Consider the following 16,976-nt stretch of genomic DNA (forward strand, 5'->3'; position numbering starts at 1 on the left):
ATTGGATGGATATGTGGAAGGTTTTAAATGATGTTAATTCCTTGCATAAAAGGTTAGAAAAAGCAGAAGCCTCAGGACAGTCATGGTCTCAACCCGTGCCTGATCCTATGTCGCAGAGGCCTTCTGGGTCTCAGAAGCGCCCACTATCTCAAATTGTTGACACAGATACCGACATGGATTCTGACTCCAGTGTCGATTACGATGATGCAAAGTTACAGCCTAAATTGGCTAAATCTATCCGTTATATGATTATAGCAATTAAGGATGTGTTGCACATCACAGAGGAAACCCCAGTCCCTGACAAGAGGGTACATATGTATGGGGAAAAGAAACCGGAGGTAACCTTTCCCCCTCACACGAGCTAAATGAGTTATGTGAAAAGGCTTGGGAATCTCCAGATAAAAAACTGCAGATTTCCAAAAGGATTCTTATGGCGTATCCTTTCCCGCCAACGGACAGGTTACGCTGGGAATCCTCCCCTAAGGTGGACAAAGCTTTAACACGCTTATCCAAGAAGGTAGCACTGCCGTCACAGGATACGGCTACCCTCAAGGATGCTGCGGATCGCAAACAGGAGGTTACCCTGAAGTCCATTTACACACATTCGGGTACCTTGCTGAGGCCGGCGATCGCGTCGGCCTGGGTGTGTAGTGCTGTAGCAGCATGGACGGATACCTTATCTGAGGAAATTGAGACCTTAGACAAGGATACTATATTGTTGACCTTGGGGCATATTAAAGACGCTGTCCTATATATGAGAGATGCTCAAAGAGACATTAGTCTACTGGGTTCTAGAATAAATGCTATGTCAATTTCTGCCAGAAGGGTCCTGTGGACTCTGCAATGGACAGGTGATGCCGACTCAAAAAGGCATATGGAGGTTTTACCTTACAAGGGTGAGGAATTGTTTGGGGAGGGTCTCTCGGACCTGGTCTCCACAGCTACTGCTGGAAAGTCAAATTTTTTGCCATATGTTTCCTCACACCCTAAGAGCACCGTATTATCAAATGCAGTACTTTCGATCACAGAAAAACAGGAAAGTACGAGGTGCGTCCTTTCTTGCCAGAGGCAGGGGCAGAGGAAAGAAGCTGCACAACACAGCTAGTTCCCAGGAACAGAAGTCCTCCCCGGCTTCCACAAAATCCACTGCATGACGCTGGGGCTCCACAGGCGGAGCTAGGCCCGGTGGGGGCACGTCTTCGAAATTTCAGCCACAAGTGGGTTCACTCCCAGTTGGATCCCTGGGCAATAGATATTGTGTCTCAGGGATACAAGCTGGAATTCGAAGAGATGCCCCCTCACCGATACCTCAAATCGGCCCTGCCAGCTTCCCCCCACGAGAGGGAAATAGTGTTAACTGCAATTCACAAATTGTATCTTTAACAGGTGGTGGTCAAGGTTCCCCTCCTTCAACAAGGGAGGGGTTATTATTCGACCATGTTTGTAGTCCTGAAACCGGACGGTTCGGTCAGACCCATATTTAATTTAAAATCCCTGAACATGTACCTGAAAAGGTTCAAGATGGAATCGCTCAGAGCGGTCATCGCAAGCCTGGAAGGGGGGGATTTTATGGTGTCTCTGGACATAAAGGATGCATACCTTTTATGTCCCCATTTATCCACCTCATCAGGCGTACCTCAGATTTGTGGTACAGGATTGTCATTACCAATTTCAGACGTTGCCGTTTGGTCTCTCCACGGCTCCGAGAATATTTACCAAGGTAATGGCGGAAATGATGGTGCTCCTGCGGAAGCAAGGGGTCACAATTATCCCATACTTGGACGATCTCCTCATAAAAGCGAGATCAAGAGAGCAGTTGCTGATCGGCGTAGCACTTTCTCTGGAAGTGTTACGGCAACACGGCTGGATTCTAAATATTCCAAAGTCGCAGTTGGTTCCTACGACTCGTCTGCCTTTCCTGGGCATGATTCTAGACACAGACCAGAAAAGGGTTGATCTCCCGATAGAGAGAGCACAGGAACTCATGACACTGGTCAGGAACCTATTAAAACCAAAACAGGTGTCAGTGCATCACTGCACTCGAGTCCTGGGAAAGATGGTGGCATCATACGAGGCCATTCCCTTCGGCAGGTTCCATGCGAGGACCTTTCAATGGGACTTACTGGACAAGTGGTCCGGATCACATCTTCAGATGCATAGGTTAATCACCCTATCCCCCAGTGCCAGGGTGTCTCTCCTGTGGTGGCTGCAGAGTGCTCACCTTCTCGAGGGCCGCAGATTCGGCATTCAGGACTGGGTCCTGGTGACCACGGATGCAAGCCTCCGAGGGTGGGGAGCAGTCACACAGGGAAGAAATTTCCAAGGTCTGTGGTCAAGTCAGGAGACTTGCCTTCACATCAACATCCTGGAACGAAGGGCCATATACAACGCCCTACGTCAAGCGGAGACCCTGCTTCGCGACCAACGGTTCTGATTCAGTCAGACAACATCACCGCAGTGGCTCATGTAAACCGACAAGGCGGCACAAGGAGCAGGGTGGCGATGGCGGAAGCCACCAGAATTCTTCGCTGGGCGGAAAATCACGTAAGCGCACTGTCAGCAGTGTTCATCCTGGGAGTGGACAACTGGGAAGCAGACTTCCTCAGCAGACACGACCTCCACCCGGGAGAAGTCTTCGCACAGATTGCAAGTCGGTGGGAACTGCCACAGGTGGACATGATGGCATCCCGCCTCAACAAAAAACTACAGAAGTATTTCGCCAGGTCAAGAGACCCTCAGGCGATAGCTGTAGACGCCCTGGTGACACCGTGGGTGTTCCAGTCGGTCTATGTTTTTCCTCCTCTTCCTCTCATACCCAAGGTGCTGAGAATAATAAGAAAAAGAGGACTGAGAACGATACTCCTTGTTCCAGATTGGCCACGAAGGACTTGGTATCCAGATCTGCAAGAAATGCTCACAGAGGACCCGTGGCCTCTTCCTCTAAGACAGGACTTGTTGCAGCAGGGGCCCTGTCTGTTCCAAGACTTACCGCGGCTGCGTTTGACGGCATGGCGGTTGAACGCCGGATCCTAGCAGAGAGAAGCATTCCGGATGAGGTCATTCCTACGCTGATAAAGGCTAGGAAGGACGTGACAGCACAACATTATCACCGTATATGGCGAAAATATGTTGCTTGGTGTGAGGCCAGGAATGCCCCTACGGAGGAATTCCAGCTGGGCCGGTTCCTTCACTTCCTACAGTCAGGAGTGAATTTGGGCCTAAAATTGGGTTCCATTAAGGTCCAGATTTCGGCCCTATCCATTTTCTTTCAAAAGGAGTTGACTTCTCTACCTGAAGTTCAGACGTTTGTAAAAGGAGTGCTGCATATTCAGCCCCCTTTTGTGCCTCCAGTGGCACCTTGGGATCTTAACGTGGTGTTGAGTTTCCTGAAATCCCACTGGTTTAAACCTCTCAAAATGGTGGAGTTGAAATATCTCACGTGAAAGGTGGTCATGCTATTAGCCTTGGCTTCGGCTAGGCGTGTGTCAGAGTTGGCGGCTTTGTCACATAAGAGCCTCTATCGGGTTTTCCATGCGGATAGAGCAGAATTGCGGACCCGTCCACAATTTCTGCCGAAAGTGGTTTCATCCTTTTCATATAAACCAACCTATTGTGGTGCCTGTGGCTACTACTGACTTGGAGGATTCAGAGTTGCTTGATGTGGTCGGGGCTTTGAAGGTTTATGTAGCCAGAACGGCTAGGGTCAGGAAAACCGAGTCTTTGTTTATCCTGTATGCTTCCAACAAGCTTGGTGCTCCTGCTTCATAGCAAACTATTGCTCGCTGGATCTGTAACACGATTCAGCAGGCTCATTCTGTGGCTGGATTGACGCTGCCAAAATCAGTTAAGGCCCATTCCACAAGGAAAGTGGGCTCTTCTTGGGCGGCTGCCCGAGGGGTCTCGGCATTACAGCTTTGCCGAGCGGCTACTTGGTCAGGTACAAACACTTTTGCAAAGTTCTACAAGTTTGATACCCTGGCTGAGGAGGACCTTGTGTTTGCTCAATCTGTGCTGCAGAGTCATCCGCACTCTCCCGCCCGTTTGGGAGCTTTGGTATAATCCCCATGGTCCTTACGGAGTCCCCAGCATCCACTAGGACGTTAGAGAAAATAAGATTTTACTTACCGGTAAATCTATTTCTCGTAGTCCGTAGTGGATGCTGGGCGCCCGTCCCAAGTGCGGAATTCTTCTGCAATACTTGTATATAGTTATTGCTTCAATATTATATTATGGTTGCATCAGGGTTGACCTGATGCTCTGTTGTTCATACTGTTAACTGGGTAAGTTTATCACAAGTTATACGGTGTGGCTGGTATGTATCTTGCCCTGGATTACCAAAATCCTTTCCTTGTACTGTCAGCTCTTCTGGGCACAGTTTCTCTAACTGAGGTCTGGAGGAGGGGCATAGAGGGAGGAGCCAGAGCACACCAGAACCTAAATTCTTTCTTAAAGTGCCCATGTCTCCTGCGGAGCCCGTCTATCCCCATGGTCCTTACGGAGTCCCCGGCATCCACTACGGACTACGAGAAATAGATTTACCGGTAAGTAAAATCTTATTTTATATATATATATATATATATATATATATATATATATATATATATATATATATATATATATATATATATATAAATTTATTAGCACTATCTATATCTATCTCGCCATCACAGCGTAATCATATACAGTGAGGTGATGGGAACACCCAGAGGACATACAGATGTGTCCTCCTACATTGCTGCCACGTGAACTCTGTTAGCATTCGTTGTCTACAAACCCCGCCACACCTGAAAATGCAGGTTAACTGCGATGCGATTAGGACCTGCCAGGTGACTGATCCATCTGATTTGTGAAACTTGTTATGTATACTAAATGCTAGAATGTAGCAGCTGCATCTTTTTTCCAATTCAAGTTCTATTTTCCTCCGTAGACGGACTCCGTCACACACAATATACAAGCGTCTCATGTAAAATTAATCAGCAGTCTCCTGGTGCGTCCTAGTCGCATTGCCACGGAGAATGCGTTTTCTGCAAGAAAGATGCCCGTCTCAAGCAGAGTTGCACTGGACCTGGTGTCTCACTCACGCTAGGCATCTCACGCTGTATGGTGTATTGAGGCTGCATGTATGAGGGCACATCTGTAGAAGATTAAAATCCAAGAAAGGGAGAATGAGTAAAATTAGGTTTATAGGTAGTGCACTTTAAAATATCTGCAAGACCCAATCCATTCAGACACTTTCTCGGGGTAGGCAAAAACGTTACAACCCTGGAGTCAGCCACACAGACCAGGACCTGGGACCAAAATTTGCAATGAGTGGACAAGACCAGAGGAGATGCTAGAATTCAGGATCAGACTCCCTGCATTTAGAACATAAAGTGGAGGCTAAGTGTCCAAGCATTTCCAAACGTATCTGCGTCCAGTAGACTTTGTAAAGTGTGTATATATAGCAGTGTCTGCTGAAATCTGGCATACGTTGTAGCCATGCGTGGAGAACAAAGAACAAGGTTCCATTCCTCATCTGAGAGGGGACCTAAGTATGCCTCCTATTTGAGTCATAAGTACTGTAATCCCCGCAGTAGAGTACCTCAGATTACATTAGAGATGGGTAGATGGAGGAATTATGACCTCTCGAGGGAAGGGTGCGTATCAAAGCACCCATGGGAAATTCTTCTAAAATTGGAGCACCTTCTACCAACTGAGGACATGGCAAAGTAGCAAGTACCTATAAAATTGGTGTTTGGAAGATCAAAATCAATACTAAGTTGGGTAAAGGAGCACAAGGTCTCTTTTTGGTATAAATGAACCTTAGAGAGGCCATGCGATAACCATAGAGAACTACCCTCCAGGATAGATACTTGAGAGAAAGCAGCATTCCCCCCAGAGAGAGAGGGGAGTATGGGTCTGTTCTGTTGGTGTCCAGAAGTTTGTGTGCTGCCAACCGTACCTGTACCAGAATGTTATAACAGCCAGAAAGGGAGGACTGCAAAGGAGCAAGAATAATACCAGCCTGCTGAAGCAGTACCCAGTGTGCATCCCCACACTCTGCCACATCCAGCCTGCCTCTCGATTGTACGAACTGTGCAGATAAATGATAGAGGGCCTGATTTGGAATTGGGAGTGAAGCAGAAAAGAGCAAGGAATTGTGCACCCTGGTAAAACCATGTTGCAGTGTAGGTGGAGATTTCAAATGTGTAGAGATTTGGGTGGGGTGTGTCCAAAATTAAATCTAAATTGCAGTGTAAACTAAAGTTGTCCTGCATTAGTGGGCTACATGCAAAAGCAGACAATATATTATGCATGCAAAATATAAATGTATTTGTATTGCAACATAATTTATCCAGAAGGTTACTTGCTCTTTATTGCTATGCTCCCACCTCCATAATATGTCCCAGAGTCTCGTATCAGAGTGGTAGTCCCTTTTCCCGAGATTGCTGTAGGACACACAACTTGGGTTAGTTAATCATTTTCACCAGATTCACTTATCCCGTGACTGAAAGAGGGAGTTTCTGCCAGATATGGGACTTATCTTTACGGTAATTAGTTTGATGCAGAATGTTTAGGGACACATACGCAGCAGTGGCATGCGGTGAGGCAGAGCCTTTCCTGTAATACTAACATATTTGCCAGAGTTTTGACTATATAAAATATAGGAAAAAGACAAATATATATCGTATTATTCTATGACAGGTAAGGCAGAGCCTCACCTGCTTATACTTTCCGCACATCTTTGTTCAAAGCAATCCAAATTTCCAGCAGTATATACAATTGCGTCTGTGTATAATGCCCACATGAGCCCTTTGGCTCATATATTGTGTATAAATCTGGCTCTGGTACTAGCTGGTGCCTCCTGAGCCATTTACCTCACTGCACATCCCTGATACACAGCCACATAATGGAAAATCAGAATGCCCAACTATTTTAAATTGTTTACACAGTGAGGCTATAAGTGGACAGTTGAGACAGCATGGGCAAGACAAGGAACTCCATAGACCACAGGTTCTCAAACTCTGTCCTCAGGACCCCACACGGTGCATGTTTTGCAGGTCTCCTCACAGAATCACAAGTGACATAATTAACTCCACCTGTGGACCTTTTAAATTGTGTCAGTGATTAATACACCTGTGCACTTGCTGGGTTACCTGCAAAACATGCACTGTGTGGGGTCCTGAGGACCGAGTTTGAGAACCACTGCCATAGACTGATTAATCTGGATTTCTGAAAAGGTCCAAACACATCCACCATTGCAAGAAGAGATGTTTCACTATGTGATGGGATCAGAGACATCTCACCTGCATAGAGTGTAATCTTATAAGAAATTAAACCTCTCAAGAATGGGTGTGAAAAGTCCAGCCCACCCACTGTCTCTTAAGGGACAATATTCTGCCACCCATCAGATGGATGGGTCTCAAGAGACACAAAACATCAGGACACTGGCCTTTAATTTTTCTCAGGACCATGGAGCATTTAGCCTAATAATTAAGCCCACAGATGTTCCATGATGAGACATTCAGCTTGGTATATATGAAATGGGGAAATAAAAATCTGGTTGTCAGAAGTCAGTCTTCCACCATAAGCAGAAGAACAGTTGATGCACAGGCATCCCGCTAGCCTCATACAGTCTATATGCATCAAAAATACAATGGCAAGAAAACTACAAAGGAGAAAACAAAGAAACAAGTGTTCCAACAATCCCTACCCTACATACCCATCCCCAACTAGGTAAGCCTAGTTCTTTAAACCTGAACCGCTTACTTGCTAGTTAACTACTAGTTAGCCACCCTAGGGCACCTTAAGATCATAGTGCAGCCAGCCCAAGAACAGATGAACCTTCTTCTCAAGGAAATAAACAAAGTCCCAGCCAACCAAACAAACAAAACGGCAGCTGATCACAAACCTGAATGAATAAACAATAACCTAAATTACTGAAATTTTTCCAGGATAAAATGCATCCTTTCATCTTATTTCTTTTATTGGCTTTTATTTACATGGTGCTACCACTCCACAGCAATTTGCAATTCGGAATGAACACCGTAATCAAGCCACACACTGGGTATTCACAAACCGCAGAGGAAGAGGACCCTGCTCTTGTTCTTGGAATGTATATGACTATAGGGTTTTTCTACAGCTCTTCATACTGCATACTGGTCCATCTCAATTGTAGTTGGGCTGTAAGATACAATCGTGCGCAATGTTGGTTTGGTGGCAAAGGGTTGTTTGAGAGTAAGAATGATAATATAAATGACTTCCCTGTGCATTGTTCACTCAGGTGTTAATATGATAGAATTGACAGGGCGGTTCAGGAAGGAATGTTTGAAGGTTTGGAGGATAGGGAAAGATGTATTGTAGGAGCGAGGGTGTAGCCTGAGAGTAAAAAATGTACTGTAACTGGGAAAGACCATGGTGGATGCAGATATATTGGTGCATTTGCTTGTGGGTATAGCAGACTGCAGAATCCACTGAATATGATGTCGCAAGTGGGTGGGCATATTCAAAAAAGTCTGCCAGACATAGGGGGGTAACCAGTTAGCTGCGGCTAATTGTCTCGCTGGGGGTTATCCAATCAGCCCCGTAAACCCGTGGCCCGCGGCAGGCTTTATAGGGATTTTGTTTCACCTGCCTCAGGCAGGTGAATCCAAATATCCGGAAACAGACCTGTTTTCATCCGAAAACACACAGGTTTCACTGAACTTGTTTGTTTCCGGGAGATTTTCTATTTTGTTTTACAGGCGACCAATTTAAATAACCTGTAGAAAAAAGAAAAAAAAAAATATGGGTTAAAAAAAAATCGGGAAGAACAGACTTTTTAATGGCCGATGTTTCTTCACCTGTAATTGGATACCCCCCCATACTGAGCAGACGATAGGGGAGTGTGTATGCACAAGATTATTTATGTGTAAATCGTACCAAAATTGTTAGATCATTTAGCAGATCAGCCAGGTGACCGTTTCGTTGCCCAGATGTGTATTCCGTTCAAGAGAACAGAGAAATGGTTTTTGTATGTAATTGTGTAGTATATCTAACAGGATGAGCATTAAAAGCAAACTCTGAAAAAGTATTTTGTCAATTATTTCTCTCTTGCCCTGGAGGATACTGGGGTCCACATTAGTACCATGGAGTATACACTGGTCCACTTGGAGCCTTGGCACATTAAGAAATCAGTAGTGTGCACTGGCTCCTCCCTCTATGGCCTTCCTACCTAACTCAGTTTAGAAAATGTGCCCGGAAGAGCCGGTCACGCTGAGATGAAGAGTTTTCTGCATTTATTTTCTGTTTATTTTACAGGCACTGCTGGCACCAGCATGCCTGCTTCGTGGGACTAAAGGGGGGAGAGTTAATGGTCCCGTTTCTCCGCTGACAGGACACTGAACTCCTGAGGGAGTAATTCGCAAGCCCCACCACGGCGAGCGTACCCTCCCGCAGCATGCCGCCACCCCCAACAGAGCCAGAAGAAAGAGTGGTGAGTAGAATGCCGGCGTCCCGGTTAGCGGGTTGCCGACGGTAATGGCGGATCCAGCAGCTCACCAGCGCCATTTTACCTCTGCAGCTTACACATCGCAGGGAAGCGCAGCTCCTCCACAGAGACTCCATGTCTCCTCAGCGGTACCAAGGGGCCTTAGAAGGGGGACCAGTGTTGTAGAATACGAAGCCCTCTTAAGGGACTTGGTGTGGCAACCCAGCTGAGTTTACTTGCCTAAAAGGGTGCGGTGTGGCTGGCACTATTTTCTGTGTCTCCCCGCGGGCTCTGTGTGGGTTATACTGTGTGTTCACCTTCTGTGTGTGGGTGTCCCTTCACGTTGCCATGTCCCAGGGACTGTTTCCTGCTCAGCAGAGTGTCTGTACTCCCTGGGAGACTCGCTACCATGTACCCAGAATAGTACACATTCTCGGGCTAGTGGGTCAGAACCCCCATGGTTGGATTCTATCACAGGATGATATCTACTATTTCTACTAAATTAGCCCATACTGCGAAAGAGACGCAATACTCAAGACAGTCTATGGCTGACCTCATGAATAGAGATTCAGTTCCCATACCACATCTCAGACCCCTGCCATTTGCCCACAAAAGCGTACTCTGGCCCAGCTCATGCAGGCTGATACTGATGACGATACGTCAGACACAGAGGAGGGTGAAGTGGATGCAAGTGGGGGAGATGTGATCCTGTTACGAGGAATTCAGGCCCTGATAGAAGCTATTAGGGATGTCCTGCACATTCCTGACAAGGTGGCGGAGGTAGAGGAGGAATCTTATTTTAATGTAAAAAATAAATCCTCAGCTACTTTTTCAGCATCCAAAGGAATTGAGTGCCCTTTTTGAGGAAACTTGGTCTAATCCTGACAAGAAGTTTCAGATCCCTAAAAGGTTAATTACATCCTTTCCTTTTCCTCTGAAGGATAGAAAGAAATGGGAAAACCCGCCGATTGTGGACGCAGCGGTATCTAGGTTGTCACGTAAGATAGTCTTACCTGTTCCTGGGCAGCACCTTTAAAGGACACGGCTGACCGCAAGATTGAGACCTCTTTCAAATCTTTAAACACTGCCGCTGGGGTGGCCCAGAGACCCACTATTACTTGTGCATGGATCACTAGGGCCAATGCTAAATGGTCAGGTAATCTAATTGACTGGTTAGGTTCCTTACCCAGGGGAGAGATAATTTTACTCCTGCAACATATTCAGGACTCTGCTAACTTTATGGTGGAGGCCATAAAGGAAATCTGTTTGCTCAACACACGCACCACTGCCATGGCAGTGTCAGCACTCAGGGGCTTGTGGCTACGCCAGTGGACTGCAGATGCGGATTCCAGGAAAGGCGTGGAAAGCCTACCATTCACAAGTGAGGCCCTTTTTTGGAGATTAACTAGATACGTGGATATCCAAGGCTACGGCGGGTAAGTCTACGTACCTTCCTTCCGCAGCACCCCCAGCTAGGAAAACCTACTCTGCTCCAACTCTGCGTCCTTTCGGACAGCGAAATTAAAAGGCAAATCCAAAATTTCTTCTACAGCCTTTAAAAGCAATAGAGGTACACGCAGAAAACCGGCAGCGGCAGGTTCTCAGGAACAGACCTCCGGTTCTGCTTCCTCAAAGCCTTCAGCATGACTGTGGACCGCACTGCCTGGAAGACAGGCAGGTGGGAGCCCGGTTACGTTATTTCAGTCACGTTTTGGCAACATCATTCCAGGATCCCTGGGTCACAAACCTTATCGCCCAGGGATACAGACTGGAGTTTCAGTAACTCCCACCTTACAGATTCTTCAAATCAGGCTTACCAGCTTCTCCAGAAGCAGGTATGACTTTGCAGGCAGCAATTCAGAAACTGGTACAAACTCAGGTCATTGTCCCAGTTCCACTTCAACTACAAAACAAAGGTTCGGTAAGGCCAATTTTAAATCTCAAGTCATTGAACCCCTACTTAAGGGTGTTCAAGATGGAGTCTCTGAGAGCGGTGATCTCGGGTCTGGAGGAGGGGGAATTTCTGGTGTCTCTGGACATCAAGGATGCGTACCTTCATATCCCGATTTGGCCGCCTCATCAGACTTCTCTACGGTTTGCACTACAGGACTGTCACTACCAGTTCCAGGCCCTACCATTTGGCCTCTCCATGGCACCGAAGGTATTCACCAAGGTAATGGCAGAGATGAAGATTCTCCGCCAGCAAGGAGTGAACATAATACCGTACCTGGACGACCTGCTTATAAAAGCACCATCCAGGGAGAGGTTGTTGGGACAGCATTGCCCTCTCAACCCGACTACTCTAGGATCACAGGTGGATTCTGAACCTACCAAAATCCCACCTGGAACCAACACGGAGGCTTCCATTCCTGGGGATGATACTGGATACGGAGGAGCAGAAGGTATTCCTACCATTGGAAAAGGCATTGGTAATCCAGTCGATTGTGCGGGATGTTCTAAAACCAGCCCGGATATCGGTGCATCTATGCATTCGCCTTCTGGGGAAGTTGGTAGCCTCTTACAAGGCTCTGCAGTATGGAAGGTATCATGCTAGGCCCTTCCAGCTGGATCTGTTGGACAAATGGTCCGGATCGCATCTTCACATGCACCAGATGATACGTCTGTCGCCAAAAGTCAGGATTTCTCTTTTGTGGTGGCTTCAGACTTCTCACCTGACCGAGAGTTGAAGGTTCGGGGTTCAAAATCGGATTCTGCTAACCACAGATGCAAGCCTCAGAGGTTAGGGAGCAGTCACCCAGGGGAAACCGTTCCAAGGAAAATGGTCAAGTCAGGAAACCATTCTTCCGATTAACGTTCTGGAGCTATGGGCCATATACAACGCCCTTCTACAGGCATCGCATCTTCAAGATCACGCCATTCAAGTTCAGTCTGTCAATGTGACAGCAGTAACATACATCAACCAACAGGGCGGAACGAAGTGCAGAGCAGCAATGTCCGAGGTAACAAGGATTCTCCTCTGGGCAGAAAGACACGCGGTAGCGCTGTTGGCAATCTTCATTCCGGGAGTAGACAACTGGGAGGCGGACTTTCTCAGTAGACACAACCTCCACCCAGGAGAGTGGGGCCTTCACCCACAGGTGTTCGAGTCCTTGACACGCCGGTGGGGAATTCCACAAATAGACATGATGGCCTCTCGTCTCAACAAGAAGCTCAAGCGGTATTGTTCCAGGTCGAGGAACCCACAAGCAGTGGCGGTGGATGCTCTGATGACTCCATGGGTCTACCAGATGGTTTACGTGTTTCCACCTCTTCCATTGATCCCAAGAATTCTCAAAAGAATAAGAAATTCTCATTGCTCTATACTGGCCAAGAAGGGCCTGGTATGCGGCTCTACTGGAGATGCTCCTAGAGGACCCGTGTCATCTGCCTCTTCGCGAGGATCTTCTACAACATGGGCAGTTTGTTTATCAAGACTTAACACGGCTACGTTTGCCGGCATGGAGGTTGAGCGTCAAATTCTAGCCCGGAAAGGGATCCCGTACAGCAGGCATTCCCAACCACGGTCCTCAAGGCACACCAACAGTGCAGGTTTTAGTGATATCCAGGCTTCAGCACAGGTGACTTAATTAGTAGCTCAGTTATTTTGATTTAACCATCTGTGCTGCAGCCTGGATATCACTAAAACCTGCACTGTTGGTGTGCCTTGAGGACCGTGGTTGGGAATGCCTGCCGTACAGGGTTATTCCAACCCTGATCCAAGCCAGAAAAGGGGTAATGTCTAAACATTACCACCGTATTTGGAAAAAAATATGTCTCATGGTGTGAAAACAGGAAATTTCCTGCAGTGGAATTTCAGCTGGGACGTTTCTCCTTTTTCTACAGTCAGGTGTGGATGTGGGCCTACGTTTGGGCTCCTTAAAGGTCCAGATTTCGGCCTTATCCATTTTCTTCTAGAAACAATTGGCTTCCCTCCCTGAGGTTCGAACGTTCTTGAAGGGTGTTCTGCACATCCAACTACCCTTTGTGACTCCCATGGCACCTTGGGATCTAAACGTGGTGCTGCAGTTTCTACAATCGGAATGGTTTGAGCCTTTACAGGAGGTTGACGTAAAGTTTCTTACGTGGAAGACCTTTACACTGTTTGGCCTTAGCTTCAGCAAGGCGTGTGTCGGAACTGGGGGCGTTGTCTCACAAAAGCCCCTATTTGATTTTTCATGACGATAGAGCTGAACTCAGAACGCATCAGTAATTTCTTCCTAAGGGGGTGTCTGCATTTCATTTCAACCAACCTATTGTGGTTCCGGTGCTTTCTGACACCTCTGCTATCTCAAAGTCTTTGGATGTTGTGAGTGCTTTGAAGATCTATGTGAAGCGGACAGCTCGTCACAAAAAATCTGACTCGCTGTTTGTTCTCTTTGATTCCAAGAAAATTGGGTGTCCTGCTTCAAAGCAATCTCTTGCTCGCTGGATCAGGCTTACTATCCAGCATGCTTATTCTACGGCAAGATTGCCGGTTCCTAAAGTACAGGCCCACTCTACTAGGTCGGTGGGTTCTTCCTGGGCAGCTGCCCGGGGTGTGTCTGCTTTACAGCTCTGCTGAGCAGCTACTTGGTCAGGTTCGAACACGTTTGCTAAGTTCTACAAGTTCGATACTTTGCCCTCCTGAGGACCTTCAGTTTGGTCAATCAGTTCTGCAGGTGCCTCAGCACACTTCCACCCGGTTTGGGAGCTTTGGTATATCCCCATGATACTAATGTGGACCTCAGTATCCTCTAGGACGTAAGAGAAAATAGGATTTTAATTACCTACCGGTAAATCCTTTTCTCGTAGTCCGTAGAGGATACTGGGCGCCCGCCCAGTGCGTCGGGTTTCCTGCACTGTTACTTCGTTAAGTATTGTTGGTTCAGCTGTTGCTGTTCTTGTTCAAGTTTGGTTAGCATGGCTTTCCTCTTGTTTGGTGTGGGCTGGTTCGAATTTCACCGCTGTTCTGTTAAATCCTTCTGTCAAGGTATGTCAGTCTAGAAACTGTGCCCGAGGAGACGAAGTCTGGAGGGTGGAGCCAGTGCACACTATTGATTTCTTAAAGTGCCCAAGGCTCCTAGTGGACCCGTCTATACCACATTGTACTGATGTGGACCCCAGTATCCTCTACGGACTACGAGAAAAGGATTTACCGGTAGGTAATTTAAAATCCTATTTTTTCCCTGGTCGAATAGTTTGTGCAATTCATGTTTGATTACCCAGTAGACATAATAAATTAATTATGAACTTTTTTTTTGTGTGTGTGTATATATAGCACAGTCTCACAAGCAATTGCTGTCGGAATGAGTATGAATGCAAAATACACAATGCTGAATCATTTCAGCCAGAGATATTCCAAACTGCCTATTCTGGATAATGCCATCAGTGACAAGGTTGGAATCTCGTTTGATCACATGAGGGTGAGTTATGTCCGTGGTCTCCTCAGTGACCTGTATTATCCAGTATTGTGAGGACAACTAACAAAATGTCACTAATTTGCTCTGCTCAAGTCTGCATCAGGCTTACTTTGTAATAACTGTAAAAGTAACAAGTACATTTTGTAAAAGATTATAGGATAACCATTTTCTCAGAACGTTACTTAAATTATTCACATATCTATCCTATCTCTGGACCCATGCACCAGCATCCATTTAAAATGTGGTGCTTGAGCCAAAAAACCTGTGTTTCTCAAGATCTGTTAGTGAGGTTTGCAAATAACCTCAGCTATTGCCAATTTTTAGACTTTTCCCACCAAATAGATATGCACTCATATCTGCTAATTTGCCAATATTAACCTATAAATGGTTTTAAGGGTAATTTTTTGTTTTCAATGGAAAGAAAATGTTTTCTGCGCTTAGCTGGGTAGTGTCATGGCTAAACGCTTCCCAAGCTTGTGATCTGGCTTTAGAGGGATTATAGGACCTCCAGGTAAGTTATAGTTTAACATGATTATGCTTTAGGTAGAAATAGTTAACAAATGTTAAGTGTTGTATGAAATTCTCCTCATTGAACACTTTAATACCATGATAAACCTGAAGTATTCAATAGTGCTTTGTGTAGATGGCTGCAAGTTTTTTTTTTTTGTTTGTTTTTTAGCAGAAACAATATTACTGTACCTCACGACTCATCAAATATTTGCTTTCTCTGTGTAAATCGGAACTATTGATCTGAGGTTGATACCATATTTTACGCTCAAAATTTCTGATTTAACACTTGTGTACATAGTTTTTGACTTGCTTTTGACTGGTAAGATGTACGCTTAAAGCGACAATGATATTAATAGAGATAATGTAATAATTTAAATGACTGAGAAAGTAGTTGCAATATGTTGAACTTGCATTTGAAACAACCCATTACATATGCTCCACTGTTATGTGTCTTTGTACCTCTGATAATGATGATTATTATTATTATTATTATTATGCTTTCATAAGGTTCGGTGGAGTGACTTCAAAACCATCCCCAAGCTGATGGGCCCTATTAAAGCTCTGTTTGCTGAAGATCTGGAAGAGCTGGAGGAACGGAGAGAGAAAAGGCAACTGCGTCACCAGGAAATGGAGAACACGCAGGACAGCTCTAAGGCTGCTCCATGCATCAAGAGTGACCTGGAAAATGACAGCAAAGCCGAAAGTGTTAAGAGGTTAAAAACGAACTGACCAAGTTCACGAAGTAATGAGATGCAGTCAATGGTCAGGCAACTGACTGAGCATGGCTCCTGGGCAGAACAGCGAGGAGATCCCAACACCAGGGATTCCTTAAATGAGGCTACTGTGGAGAAGTCCTGTTGTTTAAATGGCAGTACACAACTGACAAACAGAAGGTTGAAGGCTTTGGTAATTGTCTTAAGCAACTGGTGCCAAAAAGAATTTGTTATAAGTAATGTAAACATGAATTCCTTACTTTATTTAAAAAAGGGGCTCCTGAAATTATTAAGTCTCCTACAGCTCTGAAAGATGTTAGAGCATGTATATTTTTGCAATAATCCCAATTCCCACATACCCCCAGAATTTTTTACTTGTTGAGTTAACTGTGTGCCTGTAATATCAGATTACAAAGCACACCTGTCTGTTGCTGTCAACTCTCTCCAGAATGTGAGTGCAAGGATGCTCAGTAGATAAACCATAACATTAGATTGTGTTCCTGCAAACCAGTGACTGACTTAAGCTGCAAAATTGAATTATTTATTTTTCCAGAATGTAAATTCTTTTTATGTTTGGAGTTACTGGATCTAAAAGCATTTGGTATCTTGCTCTTGAGTAAACGCAATAAATATATCATATTGGTTGCGACTTTGTGGTTTTGTGTGTTTACTGAATATTGAAATGTATTTCAGTGCTTATTCACATGGTATGTATGGGTAAATGTATGAACTGTCGATATGGGGGGAAGCCTTATCAGTGGACGTTATGTGCGCTATGCTGCTTCCCCTTCATGTACTGTATGATGGCAGCAGTGCCAGCTCATTGACGGGTTCTATGCGCCCCTGTTCATATTGTCTCTGCTAGCTAAAAGCCAATATGCACGGGCAATGCGATGCTGACCGTTC

At 45.7% G+C, this 16,976-nt stretch overlaps 1 protein-coding gene across 1 annotated transcript in view; it reads left to right on the forward strand.

Moving 5' to 3' along the window:
* Window positions 1-16,719, forward strand: part of ELAC2 (elaC ribonuclease Z 2) — a 268,918-nt gene extending 252,199 nt beyond the window's left edge. The window contains exons 22-23 of the mRNA XM_063960954.1: window positions 14,706-14,850; window positions 15,865-16,719. Of these exons, the coding sequence (XP_063817024.1) occupies window positions 14,706-14,850; window positions 15,865-16,086 (367 nt within the window). The 3' untranslated portion in view covers window positions 16,087-16,719. The remainder of the gene's footprint in view (window positions 1-14,705; window positions 14,851-15,864) is intronic.
* The last annotated feature ends 257 nt before the right edge of the window (window positions 16,720-16,976 follow it).

Source organism: Pseudophryne corroboree, chromosome 3, assembly GCF_028390025.1.
Source record: "Pseudophryne corroboree isolate aPseCor3 chromosome 3, aPseCor3.hap2, whole genome shotgun sequence".
NCBI classification, from domain to species: domain Eukaryota; kingdom Metazoa; phylum Chordata; class Amphibia; order Anura; family Myobatrachidae; genus Pseudophryne; species Pseudophryne corroboree.